Here is an 18,227-nt window from a genome sequence, read left to right as displayed (position 1 = left end):
TCATGACAACACCAAGCATGAAGTTCTGTAAGGAGTCCTGGTCACATAACCAAGGTCACCATCCCTAAAATAACGTAGGCCTCTGACATACAGACTATATTAAAATAACTATCATCATCCCCAATATACATAACTTCTAGGTAGGGACAAGACTGGGAATGTAGCTCAGGGATAGAGAGCCTTGACTAGTATGCAGGAGGCACTGGGTTCAATCCCCAGCACTGGAAGTAAAAACTCCCTAGGAGCAAGAGAGATGGCATGGCTCAGTGGCTAAGAGTGATTGCAGTGTAAGAATGAAGACCAGAGTTCAAATCCTCACAACCCATGTAAAAATCTGGGCATGGCTGCATGTGTGCTTGTGAGGAACAGTGCTGTGAGGAGCAGAAACAAGGATTGCTAGGGATTGTTGGTCGTCATCCTAACATGAGAGACCCTGACTCAAGGAAATAAGGTAAAGAATGTCAGAGCAGAATGCATAGTGATGCAAAGGGACCTTGTGTGCACACACACCACACATGTGGAGGGGGCACAGTATCTTTATAGGAACCAGGTAAGATTCTGCATTCTTGACTCTTCCAAGATCATCCTGTCTCTCTTCTCTCTGAATCAGGATCTGACTTTGTAGATCAGGCTGGCCCTTGGGCTGACAGAGATCAAGAGCTGGGTTTAAAGGTATGGGCCACCACATGTGGCATGAGTCCCTGGTTTTAACCATGGGTTTGGAACTAAGCATTGAAGCTTACTGGGCTCATCTTTGAGTAGAGACAATGACTGCCCTGCCACCAGAGTTCATCAGCAGCCAGTAGTTCAACAAGAAGGGACATGGCCCCATGAGTCCCTCCCTGATCCATCATGATTGCCTAGTCACTAGCCCAGGTCGTACAGGCAACCACTGTGGCTGTGAGTGCCATCATGCCCTTGAAATTACAGGCAAGGTTTTCTTTACTTTTTGTGTTGTTTTTGTTTGTTTTGTTGTTTTTTTAAAAGACAGAGTCTCATGTGGTCCAGGCTGACCTCAAATTCCCTATGTAGTTGAAACAGATCTTGAACTTTGATCCTTCTGCCTCCACCTCCTCTGGGATTACAGGCATGCACTACTATACCCAGTTTTCTGTGCTTTTATTTTAGGAAACATCACCAGCTCCATTTCACAGGTAGTAAATGGCAGAGGAACTTGGATTCTGTCCCTTGTCCTCTAATATCAAGCTGCCCAGTCCTGGGGTATGCTCCTTAGGCAGGCCGTTCTCACTTTATGAACTGACCCACCATCAACACATCGAGCTCTAACCAGATGTTGGCAGGTGGCTGTGGAACCATCTGGAGAGCTAAACACTTGGTAATCCAGCAGAGAAGATGACGGACAAAGACTTAGGGTGGTGGAGACCAGAGGTAAACACTGGGGTATAAATGGCAAATAGAATATGTGTTTATTTGAGGGAAGCTGTTAGGGACAGGGAGGTAGTGTGGCGGTGAGACTGGTATAGGATCACAGTGGCTGGAGAGAAGGGAGGGACTCCATTCTCTGGCAGGGTCTACCGCAGTCCCATGAGGGACCATCAAACAAAGACTTTCATGAAGTCTATCAATCGTGGGTCCTTGTAGAGCTTTTCCTCTAGCGCAAGGTACTTCAGTGGAGCCAGCTCTTTGTGCCTGAGCAGAGTGAGGAAGGAGGTGGTGAGGGATAGCCAGGCTATCAGAGTGCTCCCAGGAGTCCTCCTGGCTCCACCCCTTACCGGTTGAGCCGCTGTTCCAAGATTCGGATTCGGAACATGGCCTGAGAGCAGTAGCTCAGGTACAGGTCTTCGTCCTCTGGCGTCAGGGTTACCTGGTTCTCCTGGTACCATTGCTGCTTCTTCTGCAGTTCCTGGGTCTCCTAGAAGCATACAGGGATGAGCATGGGGAATGTGTGAACTGATCTGCATCCAGGCTGTAGGCCCATAGATGACCAGGCAGCCCCAAGAGAACAATATTCCAACCCCGGCCCCCAAGGAAAGGGATAGAGTTGGAGCATCACAAAATATGTTGGGTGGGAACTGCTGGGGTCATGATTTGAAGGACAGTGTGTGCGAGAAATCAGAACAGGGTCAAAACAGACAGTTGGAGCTAGGGGTGTGATTTAGTGCATGGCCCCGGCTTCCACCCCTAGCAGCTTATATACAAAATCAAAACAGCTGGGCGTGATGGTGCACACCTTTAGTCCCAGCTCTCATTAGGCAGAGGCAGATGGATCTTTGTGAGTTTAAGTTCTAGGCCAGCAAAGGCTATAGAGTGAGATCCTGCCTCAAAAAAAAAAAAAAAAAAAAAAAAAAAAAAAAAAAAGCAGGGCGTTGCCTGCTCTCCAGAGGACTGGGGTTAGATTCCCAAAACTCACACAGAGGCTCAGAATTATCTGAAACTTCAATCCCAGGACATGTGATGACCTCTCCTAGCCTCCAAGGGCACTAGGCATGCATGTGGTGTTACATGCACACGTGCAGACAAAACACCATACACATAAAATAACTACATGATCTACATAAGTTGTGGATGTGCTCAGAGCCCCCAGAAGCTTGTCTCCAGAAATAAGGGTTATTCCGTCCCATTTCTCTGTGCACTCTGTGCAGACCAAGACACTGCCTGGGGACCACATGGTATGTACCTCACCTGTCTCACAGAAACAGGCCAAGGACTAGGAGCTATTATAATAGACCATCCATCCATCCATCCATCCATCCATCCATCCATCCAATCCATCCATCCATCCATCCATTCACAAACCTACCCATCCACTCCTCTATCCCTCTGTCTTCCCATCTTAGTTACCCATCCATACCATCACTCACTCATCCATCCACCCACCTACCCTCCACCCCTAATCCTCACCGCACATCTAACTGTGCCGGCCCACACCACCCACCTAGTTACCCATTCATCCACTTGTCCATTTACCCTGCTACCCACCTAGCCACGAATATTCACCTACCCGCCATCCATCCACTTGTACAATAACAAAGGGGGAGAAGAAATCGGGTATTTGGAAGCCCTGGTTACAGACACACTCATCTGCTCATCTGTCTCTTGCATATCTGTGAGGTACTGAGCAAAGACCTCGGGTTTCATTTTCTAACTGAGGATGGTAAGGTCACCTCCCCTGCCAGGGCCCTGGCCACACCTTCTCAAATCGGGCCTGGATGAGGTTAGCCTTGTCGATGAGCCGCTGCTTGAAGTCGCTGAGACACTCGTCCTTGAGGCGCACTGCCTGCCAACGTGTTAGCTTCTCGCCTGGAGGGAGCTGTGCCAGGAATGGGGCCAGGTAGTCCAGCTGGGCCTCCACCTGCCGCAGGTGCTCCTCATGCATGACACGTTCCTGTGGGCCAGGGAACCAGCTGAAAGACCAGGATATCGGGGAGACCTCCCAAGCAGCTCAGTCCGTTGTACAAAGCCAGGCCCTAAATCCAGGTCCTAGGGTAGGGTTTCTATGAGACACGATTGCCTCTTTATCCATGTTTATAACTTTCTGCCATGTAATTCCTATTTCTGATGCAAATTCATCAATCAGTCTGAGCCTTAGTTTCCTCTTCTGAAAACAGACCAGCTCAGGTCTGGAAAGAACATAGCTCAGGCCTGCCAGTCCAAAGCAGGTGCTTACAGTGAATGGTGGTGGATTAGAGACTTATTTGGCCACAGCCCTGGGTAAGTACACCTAGCCTGGATCTTAAGTGCTCTTTGGGGGTGACCCATCAACACAGTCAGTTTGGCAGGTGATAGTCACCAAGAATGCTCACCTGACAACCAGTGACTTCATGCCTTACAGAGGGTTAACATATTCCCTCATCATCCCTTACAAAAGGTTCAAAGATTCTCCCTACCTTAGAGGCAGGGCTCCCAGGAAGGAGACCTGGGGAAAGCAGGGAGGCTCACCATGGCCTCCCGATACTCTTTGCTCTTCTCATTGCGCTTGGTGTCATAGATGGAGATGGTCAGCGTATGTGCTTCCTCCTCCTCTTCACGAAGCTTCAAGATCTCCAGCACCTTGATCGGGCATCATGGAGGAAATGCATAACGAAGGCCCCCTCTCCCTGCCACCTCTACTGTCTGGTAGGACCTTACCTCCAGCTCTGACTCCCAGGCCTGATGTCGGGACAGCTTTTCTTCATTCTTCAACTGAATCATGGTCTCATACTGGTAGAGGAGTTTCTTGGTGTGATCCATTGGCTCTACCTGAATAAACCAGAACCACCACAGTGACAGGGAGGCTGCACCAGGGCAGGTCTAGGGACCACTTGGTTTAAATCTACTCCCTTTTTCTAGCTGTGTGACCTCAAGCAAGGGGCTTAACCTCTCCAGGCCTCAGGGCTGTTCTCTGTAAAAACATAGTAATAAAGAGGGACCACAGAAAGATGCAGAAGGGCTTACAGGTATGCTATTAGAATAGGAAGGTGAGACCATCCTAGATCCTAGATATAAGAATATCCTGCCACCTTCAGGACAGGTCCCTAAGATCTGGGGTCTAGGTTCCCCAGAGGTGCAGGTAGGGACCATGAAGAAGTCTGAGCTAGCTGTGCTTTCATTTTGGTGGATATGGGATGATTTTTAGAGCAGCTGCAAGGGAAAGGTTCTCAGATGGGAGCTTTGCGCATTACCAAGGACAGAGATGGGTTTCCCAGAGTAGTCTTAACACTTGGGGTTTCTTGAGTTACCAGAAGATGCTGCAGGCAGTTTTCAGAGTGTGCCCCCAACCATCCTGTGTGCCATGCGGTCACCAACCCACCTCGTAGCTGATGCACATGTCTGGTGTCATGATGATCTTATTTCCCTTGCTGTCAACCTCCGTGCGCCGCAGGAACTCTCGCTTGGATGCGGTGATGTAGTTGTCCCGGCAATGGTAGCGGAGCTGAATGCGCTCCTCCGCCATCAGAAACACACGTTCTGCCACATCCTCATCTGCAGGTTTTTCTGGATTTCGGAAGAACCGCTCTGTGATTTTCTGTGTGGCCAGAACACACAGAGGAGGGAGGGGGGTTTCTGCGCATGCTCTGTAGGCAGGAGGGAAGGACTCTCAATACCCAGGAGTCCAGGAGTTCGAGTTGTTGATTGGTCCTTTCGGGCAAGACAATGGATTCTATGTGAGTTCTCAGGACCCAGCCCCTACATGGTGTTGGGCCTTTCTCCAGTTTCTTCCACAAGGCTCTGCTTGTCTGGTTCTAGGGGTGAGGAGCTCTCCACCTCTCCAGAAACCCTGTCCCAGTATCAGTTATCCCTTACTATGGAAAGAAGCATCTTTGGTGTGTGGCTAGGAAGTTCAATGGCCAAGAACTCTGTAGCATCTTAGAGGAAACAAAGCTCAATTTGAGGCAAAGCAGCTGAAAACGGGTACTCTAACCTCCCCTCATATCTCAATAAAGTTTAAAAGACTCTCAAGAACAGATTGTGTGTGTGCCTTGTTTGCTCTCCTACTTGTTTTTTGAGACAGGGTTTTTGTCTCAAAACTTGGGCTCACTTGAACCTGGACCTCACTGGCTTAACTTCACTGGCTGGCCGACAAAGCCCACGTTTGCCTCCCTGGTGCTAGGATTACAGATGTGAGTCACAGTGCCCAGCTGTTTTCCTGGGTGCTGAGGATCAAACCCAGGTCTTCATGATTACAAAGCAAACTACTCTTTACTGAGTGAGCCATGTCCATTCTCATACCGTGCTTCCCTGTCTGGTGGCTAGAGACACGGCTTAGCCCTAAAAAGCCCAGGGGTCTGCATCTGTTAAAGTGGCTGCTTTGTATTTAGAGCCCTGGCAAAATCACAGGGTTTTAAATAATAACCATTAATAGGCATTAATAACCATCCCAGAGTCAGGGCTTCCCTGATCCTGAGGACCCTCTATCTGCCACAGAGGGTGGGCAGTGAGTCCCCAGCCCAAGTGTATTCTCACCACCATGGGCCTTGGGTTGGACTCTGCGCTGCTTTGGGTGAGCTTCTTGACTCTGGGTCCAAAATTGATGTGTCGATAGGAAAGGAAGTCTGAGCGTCCTTGGTAGTACTCGGTCATTGTCATGGGTGTCTCCTCCCGCTTTACCAGGCCATCCACACGGATCATTTTATAGAACTCCATGACACGGTCCATCTCAGGTAGCACAGACTTGTATGAGTGCACTAAGGGGGGCGGGGGCAGAAAGGGAGGGGGAGAGGCTGAAGGAGCATCAAGAGCTATGGCAGCTGGCTCTGTCACCCAATCCCTGGCCCAGGAAGTTCTGAAGCACACATGAGTATCGGGCATATACCCAACCCCTACTTTCTAGGCATTACGGTTCCATCTAATTTTTTGTTTTTATAAACAACACCATGATGAATGGCTATAGCATGCATTTACTGTTTTTGCTCAGCCTTTGCTAAGAACAAATTCTCAGCAGAGGAATTACCAGGTAAAGATGTGCTCACATTTTAAGACCATGATTGTAGCTGTTTAGAGATGAAACACGGAATCTCGGGCATGCTAAGCTTGTGTTCTCCCACTGAGCTACATCTCCATATCTTTGACACGTTTAGCTCAGTTATTCTTAAGAAAAGAGCAACCTGCTGATACCGCTAGGGCACAACTTTCTGCCACCTTCAACCCCCAGCAAACATATCAGGGTAGGACCATTTGCCCACACAAAGGATGTGGCATGGTCCCTTCTGCTTTAATCTTGGAACCTTACAACTCCCAAATGTGGTTGGTATCTTTCCATGTGTGTGTGTTGGCTCCAGACTTTTCTCTGCTCAAGTCTGGGGTAGGATATGGATCTCGGGAAGCATATTCTTTCTTCCCCCTATTCCCAATCTCATGGACTCCTAGCCATAACCGTGCAAAAGCCACTCCGCTCCTGCATTTGCCTTTTTGGTGGTGCTGGTTGGTTTTACTGCCCAACATTCTCAGACCCATCTCATGCGCCCTCTGGTGGAGAGTTCGGCCTGATCCCAGTCACAGGACAGCATGTGTTGTCCCTGGCTTTCCTAGAGAGCCGATGGCCACGGTGTCTTCCTTTTCTGAGCTTCCTTGGCTGCCTGCACACCACCTTATCTTAGAGTCAGAGGTAATGTCTATGCTTGCCACCCAAGAACCTCAGCGATACCTAGGGCTGGTTCTTCCCACCAGTGTCATTCTATGTAAACACCTCTCCCCCACGGCTCTTGGTTTGCCCAGCAATGGGATCCACACACCACGCAGCGCTTGGGGATGGCCTGGCTTGAAGTAGTCCTTGTGCAGGCCTGTGGTCTTGTTTATGTGCTTCAGCTCCAGCATATCCTCCCTGTTCTGGTACCACTCCTTTATCTCCAGAACCTTTGTACCTGTGGGGACACAAAGATGGATGCTGCAGGCAGACCAGCTCCTCTGGCCTCTGCCACACAGACAATAAAAAAAATAGAAGTGATTTACTTAGAGTCAACAAGCACAGCATTGGGTTGTTCCCCCATTCCGTGCCCCCCAAGGTGCCTTACACTGTAGGTCCTTGTAGGTGGTGAGACGACACACCAGGCCATTGTTGTTGAGGTATGGGGACCACTTCTCCAGCTGTGCCTTCTTATACTGTATCACTTTCTTCCCACTGGGACAACGGGTCTCAAACTCTGTGGATGTAGAGGGAGCTGAGGTCTTTCCTTCTACCCTTCCTGGAAGCTCATCCATTCTCTGCATTACCTATAAAGTGCCCCCAGGCCTGCAACCAGCTCCAAGGAGGAAGAAAATACTCACTAGTACTGGCTTCAATCTTCCCGAAGTATTCTTGGGCTAGCCAGCATCCCAGAGCTGCCCAAGAATCATATCTCTGATCCAGCCACTCCTTTCTTCACCACCGACAACAACATGCAAGAGTGACATCTGATCCTTCAAAACCCAGTCCCAGTGGCCGCTACTTCTTAAGGCCCATTTTGCCTCCATCCCTTATCTAGGATATAATGTGTGTTCCTACCCCAGAGTTCAGGACCACTTCTGTAGCACTTTGCTACCTGCTGGAACAGCCTATGCCCTTCTTCTGAGTCTAAGCATTTCCAGGTGGGCCTATGTAGACACTGGGCAAAAGATAACCCACTCTCTTGTCTTCTTTACCTATTTTTTTTCTGTAGCCTGGCCCCATTGCACCATATACTACATGTTCTGCCCATGGCCTCCTCTGAACAGGGGCTCTGGGAAAGGGAAGAGTCCATGTCCCAGACCTTGGTGCTCATGATGTGAACAGTCCAGTTGTGTGCGGGATAGTGTCAGGCTCTGGGCACAGAGCTGGCGGGGTGAAAAGAAGGGCGCAGGAAACCTCTATCTATGACATCTCTGCTGAGCTGTGGGCTGAGAACCAGTGAATGACACAGACCTTCTGGGGTGATCTCAATCTGGGAGACCCATGAAGATGGCATGTCAAAGCTCTTATCCTCCTCCTCTTTGCCCTGTAAGGAAAAGAGATGGTTGCTGGCCAGGGCCTTGGAGTAGAGGCCATGGCATAGCTCTTCCCCCTACCCTGCACCCAGACTTGCTGAGGGGACTGTCATTTTCCCCAGAAGCAAGAAGTCAGAAGATGATCCAGGATAGGGGAGAAGAGGAGTAGGTTTGGGTGGACCCCTGCCCCCCACTTGCCAGGTCTAAGATGGTAGCACCTGCTCTTACATCCCACCCTTCCAGCTGAATCACTGTGGCCATGATGGCTACTTGAGAGGGGATCCTGAGTCAGAGGGAGCCAAACCTTTAACTATACCTAGTACCAGATAAGTTTTTCATCCACTCTATGCCTAGGTTCCTTAGCTGTTAACTGGGCCTTTTGGGGAGAACTAAAGGATGTTGTGAATAAGTCTTGGGCCCTGCATGGCTGTTCTTCCCACGTCTGTGAAATAAGGCCTGATCTAGGCAAATGATCCTCAAACCAAACTCAAGATTTTCTGTGAGTATACTTTTATTTGCCACAAAAAAATGTCTCTCCTTTTTGACACAGGACCCCATGCAGGAAGTACCCCCCACACCCTTGTTGAAAGATGGAAAGCTGATGAGGGGGTTCCCCAGGCTAGTCTTTAGAAGACCTGATAGGATCAGAAGGAAAGAATGATGGAAGAATCACAGTGGTGACAAGAGGAGCTAGCAGAGTGGGCCCTGGGGCTCCCACTCCAAAGAGATGGGACCCCTCTGCTCTGAAGAATGTATGATTGGACACTCCCCACACAGGCACATGTTTTCAGGGATGTCTGGCAGGCTGCCTGGCGCAGAATGGAATGAAGAACCTGACCCACCCCCACACTACCAGACTCACCAGTTCCTCATAATCATCATCATCCAGCCCTTCATCCTCCTCCTCAGTCAAGGACAGGTGAGGCTTGTCGGTCCCCAAGAGCATATACTCCCATCTCACGGGGTCTCCCAGGTCGAAGATCAAGTCCTGATGGAGGGGAAGCCAACTGAGCGTACCCCTGGACTCCATGACCGTGCCTGCTCCTAATGGGCAATGGCTATCCCTAAGACCATCAGGGGATGTGCAGAATCTCAGCTCCATCTAGTCTCTAAGAGTCCAGCCACATTCTTCATCTCAACAGGGAAACTGAGGCCCCACTCCTATCCCATCATCTCATTTCCCAAGGAAGAAATCCTATGTCATGTCCAGAGAGGCTCATTAGTGCCCCTGCTGGGAACAGCTTGCACGTGAAGACATTGTATATCACTAAGGGAGCCAGGAACCAGGAGCCAAGTACTACTCAGGACTCAGGAGGATACAGGAGATCCCAGAAGGAACCAGCCCTGCCAGGTCCTCAGTTCTGGATGTCCAGTCTCCAGAACTGTAAATCAAAGAATTTTTATTCTTTAAGTTCCTAGCCTGCAGCACTTTCTGGTGGCAGGTAAGGTGCTAACCAAGAGGGCTGGGGTCCCTTCTACTGGCTTCCTCCGTGGGATCATCTCCCAAGGTGACATGCTCTACAGGGAGATCAGAGCCTGAATAAAACTGCTCAAAGGAGACTGAGAGCATGCAGCCATTGGGAGGTAGCCCTGGCCCTGTATTCACTGCCCTGTCATGTCCCAGGAGTCCTCCTGTGTATTGTGCCCTACCTGGTAGTAGGAACAGAGAGGTAGACATAACAAAGGGAAGGAACAAAGGAGAGGAGGGCTTCTGCATACAGCAGGGAATAAAAGACTGAAGGAAGGGACCAAGTTTTCAAAAAGAAAAAAAAAAAAAAAAAAAAAAAAAAAAAAAAAAAAAACAGAAAGAAAGAAAGAAACTACCAGGAATTGCTCAAGAATAAATGTCCTGGGCTGGGTGTGCATATCTTGATGCTAAAACATTTGCCTGGAATATTCAAGGCTTGGGGTTCATCTCCCGCACTGTCAAAATAAATGAGTTATTCATACTGAATATGTCATTTAAAGCATCCCACAAAGAGAATCCTAGACCCAGATGACTTCCAAAGAAGAAACAACATTGATTCTATAGAAAGTCACCCAGAAGAGGATTAAAACTGACCATGCAGATAGAAAAGCCCTGGAGTCTTTCTAATTTTTAGAGTTAATAGGTGGGTTTTAGAATTCCTGGATATGAGGAATTCTAAAAGGCAATTGTAGTTTTAAAACAATGTGACATCACCTTCTGCTCACAGAATGGCTGATACAAAAAGACAGAAAACAAATGGGCATCCCTGTGCATAGCTGGGATCTCAGCATTCAGAGGCTAATGCAGAAGACCACGGCTCCAGGGCAACCTGGCCTGGACCAAGACCCCATCTCAGACCCTCCCAAGCAAACACTGAGTATTGGTAAGGAACAGAAGGGTGTCCAGACTCTCACAGAGTGCTGCTCTGATACAGTCATTTTTGCAAAATGGGAAGAAACTACTGAAATGGAATGTGACTCTCCTAAGTCTTGGCCCATCAAAAACAGGTATGTATGTGTTCCCTGAAATTCAGGTAGGGAAATGCTCGCTGCAGCACTATCCCAAATACTCCCATGCTGGAAACGATCTAAACATGCCACTCTAAAACAGGAAAACAGGTTCTGGTTTGCTTCAAGAACAGGAAATTAATGAACTAAAAACGGGCAAAGCATTGCTCGCAGAAAATGGATGAATCGAGCAAACGTCTCCATAACTCGACACATCCAACACTAAGAACACACACTGTATGACTCAGCTGATGAACTGTCTAAATCAGGATAACCTGATGGACCCCTTAAGAAGTCAGCACTGGCTCCGCCCCCATAGCCCATCTCACCTGCTCTGCCCCCACCCCCACCTTTCAGTAATGTCTCCATGTTGAGGATCAACCCAGGCCCTGTACATGAGAAGCACCCACTCTACCATAGAGCTTGTGGGTGGAGGGGTTACTGGATGGGGTGGGCAGGTCCTGGTATATAGGGGAGTTCATTATCACAAACCAATCTAATAAGATGTGCACTTACAGTTGTGCACCTTTCTGTGTGTGTGTATGTGTGTGTGTGTGTGTATGTGCGCAAGTGCAAGTGCATATGTATTCACATGTTCGAGTGTGTATACAGTGCAATGTGAATATGCATCTCATAGGACAACTTTCAGGAATCAGTTCTCTCCTTCCACCATGTGGGGCCCTAGTATCTGACTCAGGTTATTAGGGCTGGTGGCAAGCATTTTACACAAGAGGATTCCTGAGATGTAGGCTGTATTCTTTCCTATTCTGGGTGTGGGGAAGCAGGGCCTTCGGTGGACAGTGTGCTTAGCACTTTAGATGTACACATGTGCTATGCATCCACCCAGAGTTCATTTGCATAAATCAATAGCACATGGGTTAAAAAGGATGCACACAACTGGAGAAATTCATTTTGCCAGAATCATCCTTGATAGGCGGGGGTGTGGATTTGGGGACTTCCATCATGCAGAACCCAGCTATCGGGGATAGGTGGCCAGACCACCCACAGCCCCCATCCCTGGTCTCTACCCGACCCCCCAGCCCGCCACACACCTTGCAGCAGTTCCAGCAGTCCTGCATGTTGATCCAGTAGTTCTTGTGGTTCCAGAGGCTCTCGATGCCCAGGAAGTGATCATCCTTGGTACTGTAGCTGCGTGCAGTCAGAGGGTCGATGAAGAAGCTCTCAGGCACCTCACGCTTTCCTGACAGCACCAGGACCCAGGAGTGCACCCGCAGGCCATGTAGGGGGTCGGGCTTTGCTTTCTCTGCTTCCTGCACAGGGAAGGTGGGAACCACCAAAATTCCTCCTTAGAACTCCAGGTTTCAGCCACTAAAATGGTGGTGGTGGTGGGGGGGACCATATCTGTGGTTCATTCTTTGGGGTTCCCTGAGTGAGATTTCATCCCAAGAATGGCAATGGGTAAGGGGCACTTTGGTGAATCTTAAGAGAAGGCCTGTGGCCCTGGTGTGTTTTATCCATTGGGCCCACAGTGACCAGCTCTGACAGGGTGCATGGCCGTGAAGACCCACCAGGAGGCGATCTTCCTCTTCCCTAAGCCGCTTCTGTTCTAGGTCCTTGATCTCCTGTTTTCTTTTCTCCTCTTGTTCCTGCTCAAACTTGCTGGTCAGGTCCCGGGGCGGCTTGATGGCGTATTTCTTAGGCACCACCTTCTCTTTCTTCTTGGCTACCTGTCACCCAAGAAGAGTGGAAAGTCGAACTTCCACCTGCACTCTTCGAAGGCTTAATGGGATGGGGGGGGGGGTTAGCCCTGACAGAAGAGGGAGCTGTCACCCCAGCTCCAGGAAGGAGTAGGAGTCAGGGTCCTCTTTACAGATCAAGCCTGGCTGCATAACAGAGAGTAGGAAAGACCTCCCCACCAGCCTGACTCAAGAATATTTAAGCACGAATGACACAAACATACACACAGAAACGTACGCACAGCGTAGCTGACCGGGTTCCCATGGGAGAGGGTGGGGCAGATAGTCTGGGGTATGGGTTTTCAGGGGTTATCCTTGGGAGAGTTCATACATTAATTCCAAGTTCAAGTTTTCTGGGCCAGGAAGGAAAAGTGAGTGTGTGTGTTTCTACATGTATGTGCGTGCACATGTGTATATAATTAAGTACAAAATAATGATATGTGTTCCCAGGAAAGTACTCATCAGGAGCTGCTGAGGTGGGCTGATGACTGTGAAAGAAATACAATCTTCAGTCTTGGGGATCAGACTCAGGCTTCCATCCCTGGGTCTCCATCCTCCAAAACATGTTATCACTTTTGGTGGCTCCAAAAATGTTATCACACTTTCCTCTTAACCATGCCGTCTTTATCTTTCTGTATACTAAGAGTAATAATTACCAACTACCCAGAGTTCCACGAATAGCCACTGAGTCAACCCAAGCCCACATTAAACCTGTTTGTCATCTCTACCTTCATTACTTATTGATATAAATGTGATTCTTTGCATTGTCTCTGAAACAAGAAAGCCAGGAGGTGTGAGCTCAGAGGCCATGTAAGGGGGAAAAAATGTAAAAGAGCATTTTCTCATCCCTTATGTGGAGGTTTTAATAAAAATCCACCCCATAGGTTTATGGGGAGTGGCATTATTAGGTTTGGCCTTGTTGAAGTAGGTGTGGTCTTATTGAAGGAGGTGTGTCACTAGGGGCTTTGAGGTTTCAAATGCTTAAGCCAGGCCCAGGGTCTGTCTGTCTCTCTTTCTGTCTCTCTTTTTGACTGTCTCTCTATCTGTCTCTGTCTCTCTCTCTCCCTGCTGCCTGCAGATTGGGATGTAGAACTCTCAGCACCTTCTCCAGCACCGTGTCTACCTGCAAGCCATCATGACAATAATGGACTGAACCCTCTGAAACTGTAAGCCAGCCCCAATTAAATGTTTTTCCTATAAATAGTTGCCATGGTCCCATTAATCCCAGCACTTGGGAGGCAGAGGCAGGGGAATTTCTGAGTTTGAGACTGGCCTGGCCTACAAAGCAAGCCCAAAGATAGCCAGGGCTGTTACACAGAGACGCCCTGTCTTGAAAAACCAGGAAGGGGGGCGGGCCATGGTCGTGGTGTCCCTTCACAGCATGAGAAACCCTAACGAAGACCACCTTGGCAGCTCATGTAGAGTTCTTTCCTTAACCTCTGTTTAGTTGTGCTTCAGAACCTTGGATGTCCATCTATCAGCTGCAGAGGAGCCTGACTCTTATCACTGACTCTAGTCACAGAGCCCTGGAATCCACCCAGGGTGTAGAAAGCTCTTTCTGTATTCTGTATGGTATTTTCTCAAGTATAAAGAGATTATTTGTTGTTGGTTTTGTCTGATTCTGGCATGAAACATATACATATATGTTCATATGTGGGTAGATGTTCATTACCCTCGACCACAACCACACTTATTCTCAGTACTTCATATGCTAACCTTAACATTTTTAAATTTGAAAACTGCTTCTTTGTTTGCAGAAACTGGTGATCATCGAGTTCTCAACGAGCAGACAGAAAACTTAAATGTCACTGGCTGGGGGCAATGCTAACTTTTCCCCCACTAAACAGGCTGGGAATGTAGCTCAGAGTAGCATGCTCGCACAGCACGAATGAGGTTCTTTGGATCCGTCCTGAAACTATAACAGGTGTGTCTGTCTGTCTGAGTGGGAGGAGGGCTAAGAATCAAGCACTCACTTGGCCATTGTTTTTAAGCATAAAAAGGACAGGACAGGCTTTTATCAGTTGCCAGGGGAAGTGGGTAAGCTTGTGATGGCTGTCTATGAGGAAGAAGCCATTTGAGTCATGAAATTTGCCCAGTGGCAGCACAATGACTTAAGCTAAGACAAGGCAAGAGGGACTGGGTTGTGGGTGGGGCTGAGGACAGAGAAATCACCAAAGGTTTGCAATAGGGAGCCTGGAGCAACAACGGATACATGGGGATGGGGCAGGAAGCCATAAGTATAAGGACAGCCTGCATGGGGACCTGCTTCTCCAAGGATGGCCAGGGCAGAACTCAGTCCTCACTTCCCTAAGAATGATCAGGGCAGAGACCCAGTTCTTGTTTTCTCTAAGCATGGCCAGGGCAGGGCCCTGATCTAAGATGGATGGACAGGACTGTGCATTCTTTGGGCTGCCACGCATCAGGCATACCTCTTTGACCTTCACGGTGAGCGGACACACTTCCCTTGTCAGGTCCATGAGGCACAGGTCCAGCGAGCCATAGCCATTGACACAGTAGGCATCATAGCCGGAGCCAATCAGCATGGAGCAGAGCAGGGTGCTGAAGTCGAAGCAGTTCCCCTTCTGGCACTTGAGTACGGTGGTCGAGGAGTATAAGTGTGTGGGCTGAACACAGCATACCCATCAGCTCCACAGGTCCCTTGTCAACCACCACTCAACCACCTACTTGTAGGGGAAGAGTCCCTGTTGCATCCAGAGCTTCTCGAGGACATGCCACAAACAGACCCATGGAACCTACATGTGTCTGCCATTTTAAGGAACTGGTGGGCTCTCCTTCTCATCCTCTGTCAATGATTGTTCATTCACCCCTCTTTGCCGTCTCCCTCCATTCTCAATGAAAAGCTGACTGAACCTTTCGGAAGCCCAAAGATGGGGTTGAAGGCTATAGGCAGGTTGGCATCCCCCAGCTCTTTGCTGTCCCTCCTAAAGTTAAAAAGGGAGACTGAGGCAAGTCCAGCAGGTGAGAGATCAGGTTCACTATGCACCTTTGGGTTGTCTCTCTATCTTTTTCCCCTACGGGTGTCTCAGAAAGCTGGAACCTGGCTGACCTTCTATCACCCAGACTTGCCTTAAGCCTGCTGGGCTTGCCCTATGTAACCAGGGAGTAGCACTTACCGGCTTGAGGGGATCAGCCAGTGGAACCATGGTAAGGAAGTCAGCTACAAACTGGGCACAGCTGTCCCAGTTGTAGAGTTCAGGGTAGGGCATCAGTGTGGGCCTCAGGGTAGTGCTCACGAACTTCTGCAAGAGAGAGAGATCTTGCCAGGGACGCTGTATAGTAGGGACCTGTGAGGGTCCATGCCTGGCTAGTCTAGCCTCCTTTCTTGAATTCTCAGGGGGGACTCTGAAGAGACCTGGTTCACAGGCCTCAGGGTAGTGGAGCAGTCTCTTGCTGGAAAGGTCTGGCATTGGCCAGTGGAGGTGGGAATGGCAGAGGCATGCGTTCACATCACTTCATGTGGATAATGGATTCTGGATCTGGGCTGGAAGGACAGAGGAAAAGACCTTCCTTTCAAGCCCAGAGAGGCAAAGTCTGATGGGTATTCCTGGTTATCAACTTGACTACATCTGGAATTAACTACAATCCAGAAATGTGATCCAGGTCTTGAGGCATAGTGACCACTAAAAGCTTAGGCCCAGGCAAGGTAGTACAAGCCTTTAATCCCAGGAGACAGAGGTAAGCAGATCTCTGAGTTTAAGGCCAGCCTGGGACAAAACAAGTTCCAAATTGAGAATCTGGGCCACACCTTCTGCTGGAGGCCTACATAAGGACAATGGAAGAAGGAAGACCTTCTTCTTTGCCTGCTTGTGCTTACTTGCTAGCACATCTGTTGAAACTGACTTCTATAGGATTCCAGCTTATACAGAAAGCCAGCTGAAACACTTACCCTCACGAGACTGAGCAGTTACTAGATTCTGGGACTTCCCATTCACAGCTGCCCATTGTTGGGTTAGTTGGACTGCAGGCTGTAAGTCATTATAATAATTTCCCTTACTATGTAGAGACATCCCATAAGGTCTGTACTCTAGAGACCCCTGACTAAGACACTAAGTGAATTGTCTAAGCTCACTCAATAAAAAAAGGCCAAGGAATGCAGATCTCCAACCAGGATGAGGCCTTTTCAGAGGCCTACAGAGAGGTTCTGGGCAGGGGTAGCTAGTGACCAGGGTGGTCTCCGGTAGCAAGTACCTTCCCTCCACATAGCTCCAGGTAGCTCCCTGAGCCTCTCCAGGCCTCAGTTTTCTCCGTCTGTGTTATATACTTAAGTCTCCTAGAATGTGTTAGTAATCAACACTGAAAGCCACAGCTAGCTCAAGGACATCCTGGGCTACATAGTAACACCACACCTTAACTCAGGACTAAAAGGGCTGGCCACTAGCCTACTATGTGTTATGCTCTGGGCTCATCAGCAGTTTCCAATTCAGATCCCAGGCCCACATCCCACAGACATCCCGTCCCCTCCCCTGCAATAGTCTGTATGTTCCTCCAGCCCTGACAGATTGGAGCTGATTCACAGGAGCTTCCTGCTTTGCAGAATGGCTATGATTTGACCCAGAGACAGTGGAGAACTGGGTATGTTCCTCCCTATCCCCCCATCACCCCTGCCCCCACTCTGGCCCTGCCCTCCAAGCCCCAGGCTTACGGGCACATTGCACTCATTTAGGGGGTGCAGGAAGAGAGGCACACGGTCTGGACACAGGTGGCTGTACTGGCGGGAAAAGTTGTCTGCCACCAGCAGCAGGTGCTCCTCCTTCAGCGAGTTGGAAGTGTAGGAAGGAGGCAGATTGGTGACATCAATGGGGGCCTGGCTTGTGATCCTGTGTCCCAGCAGAGATAGCAATAATCTGAGTGAGGCCATGCTTGGCACCCTAGGAACCTCCAAAGTGCCTGTGCTGCCTTTGACTTGGCCTTGTCTTCGTTTGATTCTCACAACTCTGTGGAGACTGCCACTACTCAGTCTTACACAGACAAAGTAATGGAGCCGCCGAAGGTTGACGACCTTTTCCCGTCACACAGCTGGGGAAAGGGTGAGCAGTCTGGGAGCAGAGCCTCAAATTGAACCACATCCCTCTATGGGCCCCCCCTCCCAGCCCAATGCTACCATCCTGCCCTGGTCCTTCCTATACCTTGTGCTTTCTGACTGTGCCAGCGCTAGGGTGGGAAGCCCCAGTGCAGATACTCACAAGGGATTGGCTGGGGTAGAGATCTCAATGGCCATTAGCTTCTCCTCCAGGTCTCGAAGCTCATCCTGGCTCAGGATGGTTTCCTCTCTGCTCACTTCAGCTGGCTTCATCATCCTCTCTGCCTTCTCAGCCCGTTCTGCCCTTTCGGCTGCTTCCTCACGTTCAGCTTCCTCCTCCTCCTCCACTTTCTCTCTCAGGACCTCCATCCTGATAGCTAGAGAGAGGTATCTCTGCAAGAAAAAAAAAAAAAAAAAGGAAATAGGTTCAAAATGGCCGTTGTCTGTCAGGAAGAAGTAAGTCACTGAGACCACTCGTGCATGCTGAGTGGCCCCAGGTACTTTTCCTCACAGAGGAAGAACAACGTCCCTTAGAAGCATCCCTTCCACCAGGGACGGACAGACCTCCCCAACCCAGCAGCTTGGTCCGATTTACAAAGCCCTTGCTGCCTCTTAGGCACAGGGAAGACAACCAA

The 18,227-nt window shown here is 49.3% G+C and overlaps 1 protein-coding gene across 2 annotated transcripts; it reads right to left on the bottom strand.

Moving 5' to 3' along the window:
- Nucleotides 1-1,556: 1,556 nt before the first annotated feature.
- Nucleotides 1,557-17,961, bottom strand: DRC7 (dynein regulatory complex subunit 7; the record flags this gene model as incomplete). 2 transcript variants are annotated; one of them, XM_080937438.1, is made up of 17 exons in its annotated part: nt 1,557-1,650; nt 1,734-1,873; nt 3,152-3,346; nt 3,901-4,011; nt 4,090-4,200; nt 4,751-4,966; nt 5,905-6,125; nt 7,173-7,301; nt 7,452-7,580; nt 8,318-8,390; nt 9,242-9,367; nt 11,907-12,125; nt 12,384-12,542; nt 14,981-15,175; nt 15,686-15,811; nt 17,215-17,389; nt 17,756-17,961. In XM_080937438.1, the coding sequence occupies 17 exons, from the start codon at nt 17,959-17,961 to the stop codon at nt 1,557-1,559; spliced, it is 2,625 nt and encodes an 874-aa protein (XP_080793564.1). The 2 variants fall into 2 exon arrangements, with proteins under 2 accessions (XP_080793564.1, XP_080793565.1); XM_080937439.1 differs by lacking the exon at nt 14,981-15,175 and having other exon boundaries at nt 12,384-12,538; nt 15,682-15,811.
- Between the last annotated feature and the right edge of the window lie 266 nt (nt 17,962-18,227).

Source organism: Micromys minutus, assembly GCF_963924665.1.
Source record: "Micromys minutus genome assembly, chromosome: 24".
Taxonomy (NCBI): domain Eukaryota; kingdom Metazoa; phylum Chordata; class Mammalia; order Rodentia; family Muridae; genus Micromys; species Micromys minutus.
The sequence above is the reverse complement of the archived record's forward strand: the minus strand, read 5'-3'. Positions and strand labels throughout refer to the sequence as shown.